The following is a 14021-nucleotide window of genomic DNA, read 5'->3' as shown; positions in this document are numbered from 1 at the left end:
CCATCCTGGCGCAGGCTCTGGGTCACACTAACCAGCCCAAATCTCTTCCAGAATATTCTTGATTCCCTCCCACGGCACCTGGGGTTCAGAGAAGCTCATTGCCAGTTTGACGTGGAGTGGCTGTGTGTGGTGGGGATGTAATTTATGGACTTTGTGATAAGCCTGTCCAGTCATCCTAAAATAATAAATAAAATACATACCAAGGGCTGGCATGAGATAGGATCAGTAATATCAGGGTCTGAGGAAAATTACTGAGACTCTTCAACAGCAAAATAAAGAGCATGGAGGGGGAAGAAAAAAGTCACAGGAGGAAAAAGTCAGTAGTGTCATCTCCCACCCCAGACTGGGTCAGGGACTGGGACAGACTGGTTTGGCCACAACTTTTCCAGGCAGTGCTTGGAGTACTTGGCCAAAATATCCGATCCTATTGTGGAGGCCCCTTGCAGCCATTCAAAGCACAAAGGAGTTAAGAAGGGGGTGAGCACCCCCTCGGTGTGAAGGCAGCACATCCATGCCTGCAGGGACCAGGCACCCCGCTGCCCTCCCCGGGTGGGGGGTCTTGGGTGGGGGGGTCTCAGGTGGGGGGGTCTCATCCCCCTTCCTTGCCTGGGTGTGCTGGTGGGGAGAGCCTGGCAAGGGAAGGGGATGAAGGATTTACTCCCGTCCATGGGAAATCGGCTGTGATTTGTGAAGTGGCCCTCGCCCAGCCTTTCCAGGGAAGCGACACCCGCGTCCGGCCTTGGGGAGTTGGGATGAAGGCTTGAGGGCTGCCGAGCAGCAGCAGCAGCACCGTTACAAAACCTCTGCCCTGTGCAGCTTCACTTGAGACGTTTCCGACTCGAGGCCCGGCACGTCAAACCCTTCAGGAGCTGATGCAATCCTGCTCACCTCTCGCAGACAGCGCGACGGGCTGTTGCTTCCCGCGGCTGCTCTAGCCGAGGAGGAACACGCTGCCGGGCGTGCGGCCGCAGCAGCCCGAGCTCCTACCCGGGGTCAGACGCTTTGGCCTGACCCGTGGCGGTGCTGCAGTTTGGGCTTTGGCCCCGTGCGTGGCCGGGCAGGTACCGGTGCTGCCAGCCCTGCCTTGAGCCCAGCATCTTGGACCAGGAGCTGGGGCTGCGGAGAGCTGCTGCTGCAGCTGCTGTGCTAATTGCTCCATGCGATGGATGGCTTCGTTTAGTACCAAAAGACATTCTGAGGCGGTTTCTCACTTTCAAGCTCCTGGTGTTTTGGAAAAGCTTGACATGCCCAGGATAGGCTTGGATCCTGCTGGTTGTTATCTAACGGTGCCTGGTAATCGCGGCTCTGGACTTCTATTTCTGGTTCTGCCTCTGAGTCACGGTGTGCCCTTGGAAAAGACCTTTGTGCCTTGAGGCTTGTCTGCATGAAAGCACTGCACTCGTTTGACTTAAATCACTTTTAAACCAGTTTTGGTTTGGTCGAGGCAGAACTTGGTTTGGGTCCACTGATGTCTTACGGAATATTAATGTGACCTGCATCTTGAATTGGAATAAGAGCATCCCGCTGATGCTTGAGATGAGACTAACAAGTGAATTTGTGTTTATACACATAGACTAGACCTGTATTTACCTTGTCAGCAGAAGGGTTAATACCTCAGCAGCAAATCTGCTGGTGGATTGTTAAAGTCCTTGGATAAATATTCTGTGATGGTCTAAAGTTATTGCAACTTCTTCCTCTGCTCCCAGAGCACTGCGATCAGAGACTCCTTGGCAGCCGCCGGGCATTGCAGGGACTGGTGGGGACTGGGAGCTTGGTGCGGGAGTTTGCTTCCTATTTAAAAGAATAATTAAAAAAATCATCCTCTAAGTAACAAACCAGGTTTGCAGCCACAGTGACCGTGGTGAGGGAATAAACGCTGTAACAAAGCAAGGTGAAAGGTGGGTGTGAGAGGGGAGGAAAGAGCAGTCAAGAACTTTGATCCCAATAAAAAGACCGTTGGGACAAAAGCTGCTCTGCACCTGTTTCTCCCACCCTGCCCGTTACCTGCCCGTCTCAGTGATGCCAAAATGCTTCCCCTGCCAGCAAGGTGGATCAACACGTCTTGTTGCTGGATCTGACCTCCCTTCTGCTGGGTACGCTGCCCCCCCGAACACAGTCTCGGGGTGCTGCTGGAGCCGGGATGCTGCTGCCCTGGCGTAGGGACCAGCCCTGGGGGGGGATGGAGCTGCTTGCCATGCTGCTGTGCCACGTGCATGCCCTGCTCAGAAGGGTTTCGCTTCACCCGTGGCAGTGGGAGCTCGCCTGGCCCCATCCGGCAGCACGGTGAGCCGGGGGTGCTCGGCCCTGGGGGGCTCCCACTCCCCGCGTTGTCCTCTGAGGATTTGCTGGGCTCCTGCAGCGCTGTCCCGGCTGTGCCAGCCCTGGGAGGGGATCCTGAGTCTCACCCACGTGCCGTTCCACTGCCCGGCGGTGGGTATTGCAGCGAGCCGCAGCTCCGAGCATCCTCGGGACTTTTGGTGCAATTTCCCGCTGGTGATTCTCGGTGGGTGACTGGGGAGCAGAAAGCTCCTGAGCTCTCCAGCTTGCTGGGCTGTGAGCGATGCCAGCTCCCGTCATTCGCTGTAGCACATTGGCTTGACACCGGTGGAAACGCTGCGAAGAAGCAACAGAGGGAGGTAGCAGGGGCGAGGAGGGGGGATTGGAAGATCCCTTTAAAAATGAAAATTATTCTGGCTTCCAGCACCGACTCCCAGGGCCGCAGCCTGACCAGCACATGCCGGGACAGTGTGGGCAGACCAGTGACTCCAGTAGCGATGCTGGGCTGCCGTTGTGCTCCCCGCTTCGCTCTGCTTCAGTTCCCCTCAGCCTGCACTCAATACCCAGCGCCGGCCCTGCCTGCTTGCATGATCCTGCTTCCCCTTTGTCAGCCCTTGCAGCATGAAACTTAAGCAACCCGTTGGGAGGGGACTTTAAGCAGAAACAAGAGCAGGTTTAATGTCGCAGTTTAAAGTCAACAATTCTCAAAAGGAAAACAAAAGTCAAACCAGAATCTTAATGGTATTTTTTGTTTTCTTTTGTTTTGTTGTTTTATTTTTTGTTAGCAACCCAACTACTGGAGCTTTAAGGTCAGTATTTCTGATTTTTCATGCTTCTGTTTGAAATGCATGCACTTTTCCACCCTTGCCTCATCTCTGTGTCTGTGTAGGGGGGTGGGAACTCGGGTTTTTTGTTGAGGATTCCTGTGCCAAAGTAGTTTGTTCTCAGCTCAGCCGCAGTTTAAGCTCGTGAGAAGGATCTTACGCTTTTGGGTTGAGTTGTTGTGCAGAGATAAACCTGTTGTCTGAGAGGGATGAATCTGTCCTGCCCTCATTTGGACCACTGTGACCCCACGCTCAAATCCTGCTGCTTTAGAGTTATTTCATTGCAGCAGAGACCTTAATTCCAGGAAAAGGACAGAAAAGAGCCTGTTCTGGATGGGTTTGGAAGTCCACCTGCGGAGCTCCATCCAGGTGCCTGCTCCTGGGCAGAGATACGAGGGTTGCTCTGATTTCCAGGTGAGGAGGAGGAGGAGAGCTGCCGAGCAGAGCCCGTCCCTGCTGCCGGTGACCCTTCCCATCGCACGCTGTCTCGGTCACTTCTCGGCACTTGACCGTGTGCCCAGCACCGGTTCCCCCTTCGGGGCCCTCATCCCCTTCTCCTGAGCCCCTCATTCCCCAGAGAGCCCGCGCTGATGGGCAGCAGACGAGCCTGGGGGTCTCAGGATGAGCTCTGTGGACGGGGCGGGGGTGGTGGAGAGGGAGGAGGAACGGGCTTTCCAACACAAATTCCGCTCCGGACCCCAGAACCTGGCTTGTGTGTGGCGTGTCGAGGGATCTCTAGACCAGACAGCAAAGTTGATTTGTTCGGTGGGTGGTGTTGGGCCTCACGGGAGGGGAAGGGGCAGCTCTGTCCTGCGTTGGCCATCGCATCGCTGTCACCATCCTCTGCTCTGTTGCTTGGGCATTACAGTACCAGCCTCTTCGTCAGGAGGCTGCTGCAGGAGCGACAGGATGGAGAAATCATTAGTGTTTGCTTTATTGCACAGGGATCTTTGTGCCTAAACCCACCTCTTCCAGGCGACACAAAGGGGACCCTGACAGGAGTCTCCTGGCAGCGCCAAGCGTCTGTGCCTGCCTGGTGATTCCTGCCAGCACCTTGCAAACAGTTGCCCTATTGTCTGGCAGGGTGAAGTACGCATGTCATCGCAACTCCCCTTCCTCCCTCCTCCTCCTCACCCAGGGATGCGGTGGCAACACTTCAAGGTCAGGCGTGTGGCTGGATGACCTTGGCGTGTTGTCCCCGGTGGGTTTGCTCTTCCTGTGGAAAAAACAGGCGCTTTCCTTGGTTGGCAGCGAAGAGCGGAGGAGTCGTAAAATGCAGAATATGTGCACTTGGTCCGAGTTTTCATTCTTGAAGTACTTGCAGCGGAAAAGGCGCGCGAGCGGCAGCTCCCTGAATATTCAGCTGTCCAAGTTCTCACCGGCTGGTTTCAGCCACGTGCTCTGAGGGACATTCCTGGGACTGGAGGGGAAGGCACAAAAGCCTCATTTTTATTCCCCCCCCCCCCCCTCCTTCGTTTTCATAAGAAATAAAATGGGGACAAACTTTAGGGGTCCACCCACCCCAGAGGGCTCCTCCTCGGCAGCAGCTGAGGGTGTGTTTTCAATAATTGCATATTTTTCCACCCAAACCTGGGAGTACTTTGTGTTGCAAGCAGAGCATCTTCCCTCGCTGTATCTGCTGTGTTATGGGTTAAATCACCCTCCCCTTCCCAGTGGAGGGAGCCCCCAGCTGCCTGACCCCCCCGCCAAGTGGGGCATGAGCCAGGGGCAGCTGGGGATGGCTTGTCCCGGGGAGAGCCCTGCGGGGAGGCTGATCCCGGCAGGCAGGTGCTGGGGGCTTCCTCGAGGCCACCGCAGCCCCCTGTGTCCCCTGGGGTCTTCTGTAGCTGCAGGTTTGGCCTTCAGCTGGGAAAGCTGCCTCCCCCCGCCCCCCCCCCCCGCCTCTCTACCCAAAATAAAACTTTCATGACCCTTTAGGTTCCCTGTCTGCATCCAGCTGCCACCGTGTGCTGCTGGGGGTGCAGCCCAGCCCTTCTCCATCCCTCAGCCAAAGCGGGGGGGCTGCAGCCAGAGCCCCAGCTGGTGGGGAATGGAGGGGATCAGATGGTGGGAAGGGCTGTGCCAAATTCCTAGGGACACCCAGGGACGCGGCGTGCTGCTGCTGGTGCAGGTCCTGCCCCGGACACCCCAAATCTGCCTGGGGACAGGCGATGGGAGGTGCTGGCTGCGATTTGGGGCTCTCCAGGCGTGGGCTTTGGGGGAAGGGGGGCCCTGCATTGCTGGATTTGTCGGTCTCGGTGCTGGAGATGAGCAGACGCTCTTGAATGTCAGTGGCGGTGACATCATTGTGGAGAGGGGTCTGGGAGATCGCGCTGTGCCCAGCCATTTCATCCTCCGCATCCCCTCGCGTCTGCAGGTCCTGCCGCTGCCCTCTGCCCTGCTCCGTCCTCCTGCCCCGTGCCCAGGCGCATCCCTGGGATTTCTGTGCTTGCTCTAGATTGAGCCAGCCCTGCTCGGCTCACGAATGTCCCTTCACACCAGCTGGGTCGGGCTGTGTTCTCGCATGGAGCCATCGATCCAGCTGCTCTGTGGCTGCTGTCGTGCTGCTGCCGGTCCCCGAGTCCCCAGGCAGGTGCTGGAGTCCCTCAGCCAGGACAACCTGGTACCCACCCGCCTTTCCATCACCTAAACCACATCCCAGGTCAGCCCGCATCCCTGCGTTCAGCGTGACTCAAACCCACCTCCTGGGTGTCAGACAACCTCTCCTGGGCAGGAGCAGCTCAGCCTCATGGTTTGCAGGGCCTGGGGGCTCCAGGGACCCAGCCCTGGACCTGGCTGGGGGGGCAAATCCCTCCCCAGGGACGGAGCGAGGAGAGAGCGATGAGGCAGCACCGAGGGGTGGGGGGTCCCGAAGTGTAACGCGTGGGGTGGGCTGGCTGCTTGCTGTGCTGGAGGAGGAATGGGAAGAACCGAAGGCAGAGCCTCGGATGAGCTCCTTTGGTGCCAGGACTTTAAAAGAACATCAAAGGGACTGAAGCAAAAGCTAGTAGGAAAAAAATGCCTAGGATGTGGAAAGGCCACATTTTTTAAAAACAAGTGTCTGGGGCTGTTGTGCTGTAACTGCACAGCTCCTGCTCCAGCTTCGTGGCTTCATCGGGGCTTCGGCTCCTCTTCCTCCACCCCAGCACGGCCAGGGCATGGCGCATCCCGGGAGCCCCTCGTCTCGTTAGCGGGAGGCCGTTTCCATCGCCCCAGCCGGCCGGGGACTCGAGGCATTTGCCCAGCCGGTATTACAGGCAGGCAGTGTGGTATTTACTTGCAGGAGACGAGCAAATACCAGGCAGGCTTAGCTCCTGTAATCCTGCCGCTCCTGCACCATCCCTCCTCCTCCTCCCCGTGCCCTCCCGGCGGCCTTGGCGTCTGCCGCACTCCTCGGGGACCGGCATTTACTGCCTAATACTTTACTGCTCGCAGGAGGAGGATGTTGGGGTGTACCCGGGAGGGGAGAGCAGGCAGCTGCCTGCTCCCACCTCCTCCTTACTCTTTTTTGGGGCATTTGCTGGTTTTCTGACCTGTCCACGGGAGCTGCTCTCCCATGCTCGGTTGATCCTGGGTGTTGTCGCTCTTTTTTATCGCAGCAGGGATGAGAGTAGCGTCCCTAGTGTGGGAATGGGGAAACTGAGGCGCGGTGGGACGGGGTGACTTGCCTGAGAGTACCCAGGGGAGATGCATCAGCACGACCCGCAGTTGTGTCTGGGCCAGCGTCCCAGATTTGGGGCTGTCTACCTACAGCTGTTGCTGCTGAAGTTGATTTTTTTTTTTTTTCCCTTCAAACCAGCCTCTCCGAGCCTTTTCCCAAGAGGTGCCCGCACATGTTAACCAGAGCCCAGCCTCCCTGTATACAGCTGTTAGAGCAAATCATGCCTCAGATGCCAGAGCTGAGCCTTGTCACCTGTCACTGTGAAGTCCCCGTCACTAATGCTGCTAACCCGGGTGTCCCTGTCGCTTTGCAGCCTGTACTGGCTCCCCTCCCTCCTGTGACCCCCAGACAGGGCTTGTCCCTTCTCCCCCCATCCCCATTCTGCTGCTTTCTCACACTTGGCTTTGCTTCCCATCCACCAGCATCCCTGAAGGATGCAGTAATTTGCTTATTTTTGGAAGATGCTGTCACATGAGGCAGCGTCGCCAGAGAGCGGGGATTGAACGGCGCTCAGCCCCAGCGAGGAAGGGGATGGCTGGGGTGAACATCCACCCGGGGCTGAGGCAGCACGGGCACCCTCACCCCCAAAGCATTAGGAAAAAATTTTTCAGAGAAAGAGTGGTCAGAGAGTGGAATAGGCTGCCCAGGGAGGGGGTGGAGTCCCCATCCCTGGGTGTGTTTAAGGGTCGTTTGGATGAGCTGTTGGGGGATGTGGGGTAGGGGAGAACTTTGTAGAGTCGGGCTGAGGGTTGGACTTGATGATCCCGAGGGTCTTTTCCAACCTGAACGATTCTGTGATTTTAAGATCTCCTGCCACATACTCCTCCATAATCCTCCTGGGACCACCTCAGCCCCAGGGGAGGGGCTGGATCAAACCTATTTCTGGACCCCCCCACCTTGTCCAGGGTCTCATGGCAGGGATGCTCCTCTCCCCAGGGATGCTGGGCTGGAGGTGCCCAGGGAAAACAACTCCAGGAATAAAAGGCCGCCCGCCTTTGCTGGGAGGTTAATGATTACCCTCCCCGTGGGAGCCAAGGTCGCACCCAGCGCCAGGGAATGAGGATGAGTGGGCACAGCGTGTCCCCTCACCCGTGGGTGGTCCCAGCTCCACCCCTGCTCTGGGTGCCAGGACCTTCTGCTGCCCCACTGCTAGTGGTGAGACTGCTCCACCCACACGCTTTTTGGGAAGAAAGCGAGTGTTTTGGGGGCTGAACGCAGAGCGCTCAGGGTGGCTGGACTCATGGTGCGGTGTGGCAGGGACAGCCCTTGGAGCTGCCGTCTCCCATGCAGGCATCCCGATCCCCCACAGTCCCGCTGATGCCAACCCTGCTGCCTGTGCCTGGAGAGGGACTGGGAGGGACTGGGAGGTACAGCCACCATGGCGGGCAACCAGCAGCCGTCAATATTCATGAGGCTGCAGAGGATCCAGGCTTTTAAATATTCATCAGGCAGGCGAAGGTGGGAGGCTGTTGGTGCCAGCAGGAAGGGGAAAAAAAAATGCAGAGAGGGGGCAAGCAGCCACTCGTGGCCCCCGCGGGCCATGTCCAAGGGCAAAAGGGTGTTTTTCTGCTTGGAAACACGACATCGGAGTGTTGGGCTCCTGCTCATCACCTTCAGAGGGCCGGGCAGCTCGTGGGCTTTGCAGGGCAGGCACGACAGATGCTGGTGGCAGAGAGGTGCTTGCTGTAGGGGTACCCCGTTTCACCCACACATGGGGCCCATCGCCAGCTCCTGCCCGGCTCCCGCTCACATCTGGCTGCTGGTAGCAGGCTGTACACATCTGGTGGGGAAGGCCCCTTTCTTTAGTCAAGGGGTCTGGTTTAAAAAACTAATCCGATTTTAACGCTAATCCTGTTAACATTGAGATCAGGATTAATTCTGGGTTAATCGGGATAATCCTGACAAAATGTTGAGCATTAGACGTTGGATGAATTATTGCTGCCGTGAGCGGTACGCTTTTAGTTTGGTGGCAAGACCCAGGCGGAGTGAGAGGGGTGGGGGCTGGTGGAGGGGGATGGAGAGGCCACAACCCCCTTGGATGGGGGAGACTCATAGTAGATGCTCAGAGTGCCCTGGGCCTCTCATTTCTTCCACCTTTGCTGCTGCAGCCCCAGTTACCTCCAGTTTTTCCTCTTTCTCTTCCCAGCTGGGCATCTCCTGGCTCCTCCATCTCGGGAGGCAGGAGCTGGGCTGCTGGAAGTCCCTCCCAGCATGGAGGTTTTGCTGAAATTCAGCGCTCCTGGCTGCTGGAGCTGCTGTGAAATGCTGCACAAGGATGCAGAAGGGTTCAGCTGCATCTGCATGGCCCCTGCTCGCTGGGAGGAGGGTGGCACCACAGCCCTGGGCATGCAGGACTGGGATAGCTGGGCTGCCCTGTCTGAAACTGGTTTGAAACTCAAGAGCTGATGGTATGGGGGGTCTGATGAGGGTGGGGGGTCTGGCGAGGTGATGTCCAGGTGCTGGGGATGCTCCCTGGGAGGGATTTGCAGCCAGGCTGGAGGTGAGGAGGTGTCTGCTGGGGAAGTGTCCCGTTACCTGAGCTCTGCTCCTCTTACAAAACAGCCGGCAGCTCTTTGCTGACCCACTCTCTGGCAGCATCAATAATTAAGGATGAGCAGAGTTCGTTAGGAATAAATGAATGAGTGAATGAATGGAGCAGTTAGTGATGCACTGACATCGGTTTGTTTGCAGAGGGGTCAGAGCTGCGTCGGGTGGTGACCAGGCTCCTGACGGTGTGAGCTGGGCAGGCTGGGGAGTCTCAAAGGGCTTGTCCAGACACCAACTCGAGTCTGTTTTTGCAAAGCTCCACTGTCCCACACCCTGGGGCACGAACGGCACAGCCCCCTCCTCCACCAGAGCCCCTCCAGACATTACTGGGGCCCAGGGAGGGACGGGGGTGCTGGACTCTCATCCCAGCATCTCGGCAGGAGAGAAGGGCAGGTACCGCTGTGCTGAGACTGGGGCTGAATGACCCCCAAGCAAAGAGGTGGGACCAGGCTGGCCTGAAAACCCCCCCCCGTGATGTTGTGAGGGGGTCAGGCAGCCAGAGAAATGGGGGAGGAAGTACTACAGGACAGGTATCTGCGAATCTCTCCCTCCCCTGCCTCTGTTTCTTTAGCAGCTCTCAGAGCTGCTTCAAAAAAAAAAAAAAAAAGTTTCAAATTTCAATTAAAATGTTCCTTGGAAATGTTGACAGAAGCAGAGCTGCGGGAGGGACAGATGTTGTTTTGCTCCCAGCTTTGCTCACAGCTTTATTTGCCGCTGACCCTCGCTGGCAGCGCAGAGACGAGTGGCCGAGGCTTCGGCCCCACTTCCCTGTGTGCCCGGAGGGACCCCTCGCCCAGGGGGGCCCAGAGGGGCCAGGGTCCCCAGCCCCCATTGGTGCATCCCCAGCTTTTCCAGTGCCCAGGCACTGGGAGCATCCCCAGCTCTGTGTTTGAGGATGGGGGTTACACCTGCAATGCCCATGGAAAGGTTTTTTCCGGGTGAGGGGAGGGCGACCAGAGTGTGTCCGCTGTTTTTTCCCCATTTCTTTGTTTCTGAGGTCCATTTACCCAGGCGTGGGCTGGGAGCAGTGGTCTGGGCCCGGCTTTCACAGATGCTCCACTTCATCTCTGGCTTCTAAATATTGACTGTCCCATCCCTCACGCTGGCCCTGCCCCGCGGAGGGTGCGCTGCAGTGTCACGGTCCCCACGCTGCCAGGAGGGACGGTCCCCTCTAGCTCCAGTGAGCCAAAGTCTGGGAATTCAGGGCAAGAGGCACCAGCCCGAGGGAACATGTGTGCGGGCAGGCGTAGGGATGCAGGTAATGCCTGAGAGAAATAGATATTTTAATTATTTTTTAATAGATATTTTAATTTTTTTTTAATAGATAGGGAGACAGGCAGGGAGGGTGAAGAGTGATGAAGAGCAAGGGTCCAGGAAACATCATCAGCCCCACATGAGGCGTCCTGTTGCCCTCCCCAGTGTCGGCTCCGAGGGATGCTGGGCCAGGAGATGGCACAGAAAGGTGCCAGTGGCTCGCCCTGGTCCCGCAGGAAGAGCCCAGGGTGGCTCGAGCATCCGCACAGCAGTGATGCCAAAACATCCTTCCCCTCTCCCGGCATCGCAGCTGGAGGCTGGTGGGGTCCCCTCATCCCCAGCACAGCCCAGACTTTCGGGGTGCTGAGCTCCAGTGCCCATCCCGGGAGCTCAGCACCACCAGATGGGACCTTTAGTCAGATGCTGGATTAAATGATGAGAGTGGGATTATGAGGAATTAATCCAGATCAGTGTCCAACCAGGGGCTGGAGCTGGGGGTTTATGTACTCGGTAAATAACCAGCGGCGTTGCCTTGCCCGGGGCTGGGCTTGCCAGCTCCACGCCAGCTGTTTCCCAAGCTGGCTGGGGTGGATTTTAGGGGGCTGTCGCCTTTATCCCCGTCATGCGGCGCGGCAGAGGAGATGCAGACAGGCAGGAGCTGGGAAGGTGGCAGCAACGCAGCTGCCCCGCACCTCTGCAGGGCTCTGTCCACCCGCGCAAGGGCGATGCCCGGCCGGCCCGAACGCGCTCCCGTGCATCGTCCCTGCCGATGGGGCAGGATGGAGCGTGAGCTGGGGGGTCTGGGGGCTGCTGCCGGACCCAGCCCCGTAGCATCAGCCCCGGGGCTGCTTCTCCTGGTGACAGCAGGGTCCTGGGGAGAGGCTGAGCTCAGGGCCAGACGCTGCCCAGGGTATTAGCACGGTGAGGGTTTATCCATCCCGGCTGCGAGTACAGGTCTGTATGGGCGCTTGGGGGCTGTGGTCTGGCTGTCCCGGGTGGTTTTGGGGAGGAGAGGGAGGGCTGAGCTGGGAGGAGGAAGAGGGAAGAGGAGCCATGTGCCTTGGGCACGTCTCCACAGGGTGCTCAGGGACCCCCCTTCTACTGCCCAGTCTCCTTGTTGCAAATAATATTCTTACCATGGCTGAAACACCCCCGAGCGCCGCAGGTTGCTGAGTGCTGGGGTGTGTGTGATGTACAGTGGGGTCAGGCAGAAATGGACCTGAAATGGCTGTTTTCTTCTCAGGTCGAGTCCGACACCGCCCTCAGAGCTGCTGTGGGTAGGAGCAAGGTGCTGGCAGAGGCTCGGCTGCCTCTGCTGTGACAAACGGTCCCGCTGCAGGGTCAGGCTCGCTGCCTGTCTTAGGAACTGAGGGGAAATATTAATGAGCTCCGGTGGCTTTGAGTTTTGCGTGGGAACAGCTGCAGAGTGCCCTGCTCCATCCCGGGGCAGGAGCCTTTCCCCACACAGTTTTTCTTGGTTTTTTTTTTCTTCTATCTTCTTTTAAGTGCCCCATGGGAGGTCCAGAGCTGCTCCTCTGCCCCAGCTCTCCCAGCTCTGCTCCCTCCAAACTCATTCTGCCACCCTCCTCTGTGCCCCTGGTCCTTCCACTCCTCTCCTAAATTCTCCCTCTCTTCCCTGTGGCTGTCTGGGCTCTCCATCGACACCCAGCAGCTCCTTGCCCCTGCTCCAGTGGGATGACTGTGGTGCCCATCACCGCTGGGTCCACAGGGACAGCCCCGGTCCTCACCTGGGCCCCCCAAACACCGTTGGCACCTCGGCTCCCTCCCTCCCTCCCTCCCTCCCTCCAGCCCTGAGCGTTCAGCCCTCGGAGCTGGGGAGGGTAATATTGAAGAGGGGAGAGGGGTGTGGAAGAAGGGAGGGAAGGATGGGGACAAGAAGAAGGGAGATGAGGAGAGAAGCATCCTTATCTGGCCAGGCAGATATAATGAAGCGGCTTCAGCATGACAGTAAAGGGATTGTTGGGAGTTTTAGGAGCTAAAAGAATTGCTTAATTGTATCTTTTTTTAGCTCTGGGGAGATAAAAGGCAAAATCCCCCAAGTCTCCCTCCATTTCCCATCCCACCTCTTCTATATAAGACTCCCAGGGAGGTGCAGAGGGACTGGGGATGCTCCTGTCCCCGCCAGCGTGGGGGTTGTTCCTTCCCCAGGAGGGGCCGGGTGCTTTGCGAGTGGGTTTTCACTGGGAGAACCACCAAAATAACACCCACGGTGCGCTGCCGGGGTGGAGAGGCTTTGCTGAAGCTTTTGCACCAGCGAGATTTCCTCTGCTCAAGCACGCAGGAGGCTCCCAGGGGCTTTAAACCGCTCCCTGGCAGATTGCAGGCAGGTTTCTTCCCCAGGGCAGCCTGCAAGTCCTGACCTCGGTGTCCATCACCCCCTCTGCCGCAGCTCTGCCCTCCCAAAAACCTGACGCTTGTCCTGCCCGTGGTGCCAGCCGGAGCTCCCACACCACTGCCTTGTGGCCTTGGGTGACTTTTGTTTTGCTTTTGGGCAGCTGCACTCCTTCGCCTTCCCTTCGTGCTCTGCCCGTGAACCCGCTGCTTCCCACGCTGTGAGCCGTGGTCGGGGTGGGGGGAGATGCTGTCCCTGCCTCGACAGCCCCCAGCACATGCTGCCGTGGCAGAAATCAGCCCGGCGCTGTATTAACCCTGTGCTGTGATGCTGGTTCAGCCAAAAATGGGTCATCTCCCAGCGTGGCATCGCTGCGGCGCAGGGACAGCGAGACGGAGAGCTGCGTCCCCTCCCCTCCAGCCCCTCACTGCCATCGCGGGTGGGTTTCAGATGCCGCAGGGAAAGATCTCAGTGCCCACAGGGGATGTTGGGCTCTTTGGAAGCTGCGGGAGACCGAGCCCTTTGTGTGGGGGTCTGGGTTTGGGCAGAACTGCCCCTGGGGGGGGCATAACTGAGAAGCAGGGGGCAAAAAGCCTTTGCTGCCAGGCTGGGGGGCCAGGGGTGGGTTTTGGTCACCTCTCAGCTGCAGCAGTTGGGATTTATCCTGCGCCCCCAGCACCTTCCCCAGCTGGGAGCTGCGTGGGGGGGGGATCCTGCGTGGCCGCAGCTTGCGGCATCCAGAGCAGTGCCCTGGGTGGGTGCAGGGGGGACGAGCATCGAGCCCCGCCACAGCCTGGCGTGGGGCTTTGACGTGCGGGAGGCGGGTGGGAAGGAGAGGCCTTTGGGCTGGAAGGTGCTGCCGGAGTGTGACACAGTCTGGGCCAGGCGGAGGACACCCTTTCCCTTCTGGAGACGGTTGTGAGGGTTTGGGGTTTATTTTCATCCTGCATCGGGTTGAAAGCTCACCCCACGCACCCCACATGCCCTGTGCACGGGCCCCGGCAGGCGCTCGGCGAGCCCAAGCCCTGTGTGTCCCCAGGACCAGGGCAGAGCCCGCAGCCCTAAGTGTCCCCCTTCCCTGGGTGGACAGCGGGTTGACATGTTC

General features: G+C 58.3%; 1 protein-coding gene across 5 annotated transcripts in view; it reads left to right on the top strand.

The window, feature by feature from the left end:
- Positions 1 to 14021, top strand: part of SRCIN1 (SRC kinase signaling inhibitor 1) — a 55002-nt gene that overhangs the window by 20239 nt on the left and 20742 nt on the right. For all 5 annotated transcript variants that reach the window (XR_012631895.1, XM_074891737.1, XM_074891739.1 and 2 more), the window contains exon 3: positions 3063 to 3086. Coding sequence is in view for 4 of the 5 variants with exons in the window: in XM_074891737.1 (XP_074747838.1) it covers positions 3063 to 3086 (24 nt within the window). In the remaining variant the exon portion in view is untranslated. The remainder of the gene's footprint in view (positions 1 to 3062; positions 3087 to 14021) is intronic.

Source organism: Strix uralensis, chromosome 22 (assembly GCF_047716275.1).
Source record: "Strix uralensis isolate ZFMK-TIS-50842 chromosome 22, bStrUra1, whole genome shotgun sequence".
Lineage (NCBI taxonomy): Eukaryota > Metazoa > Chordata > Aves > Strigiformes > Strigidae > Strix > Strix uralensis.
The sequence above is the reverse complement of the archived record's forward strand: the minus strand, read 5'-3'. Positions and strand labels throughout refer to the sequence as shown.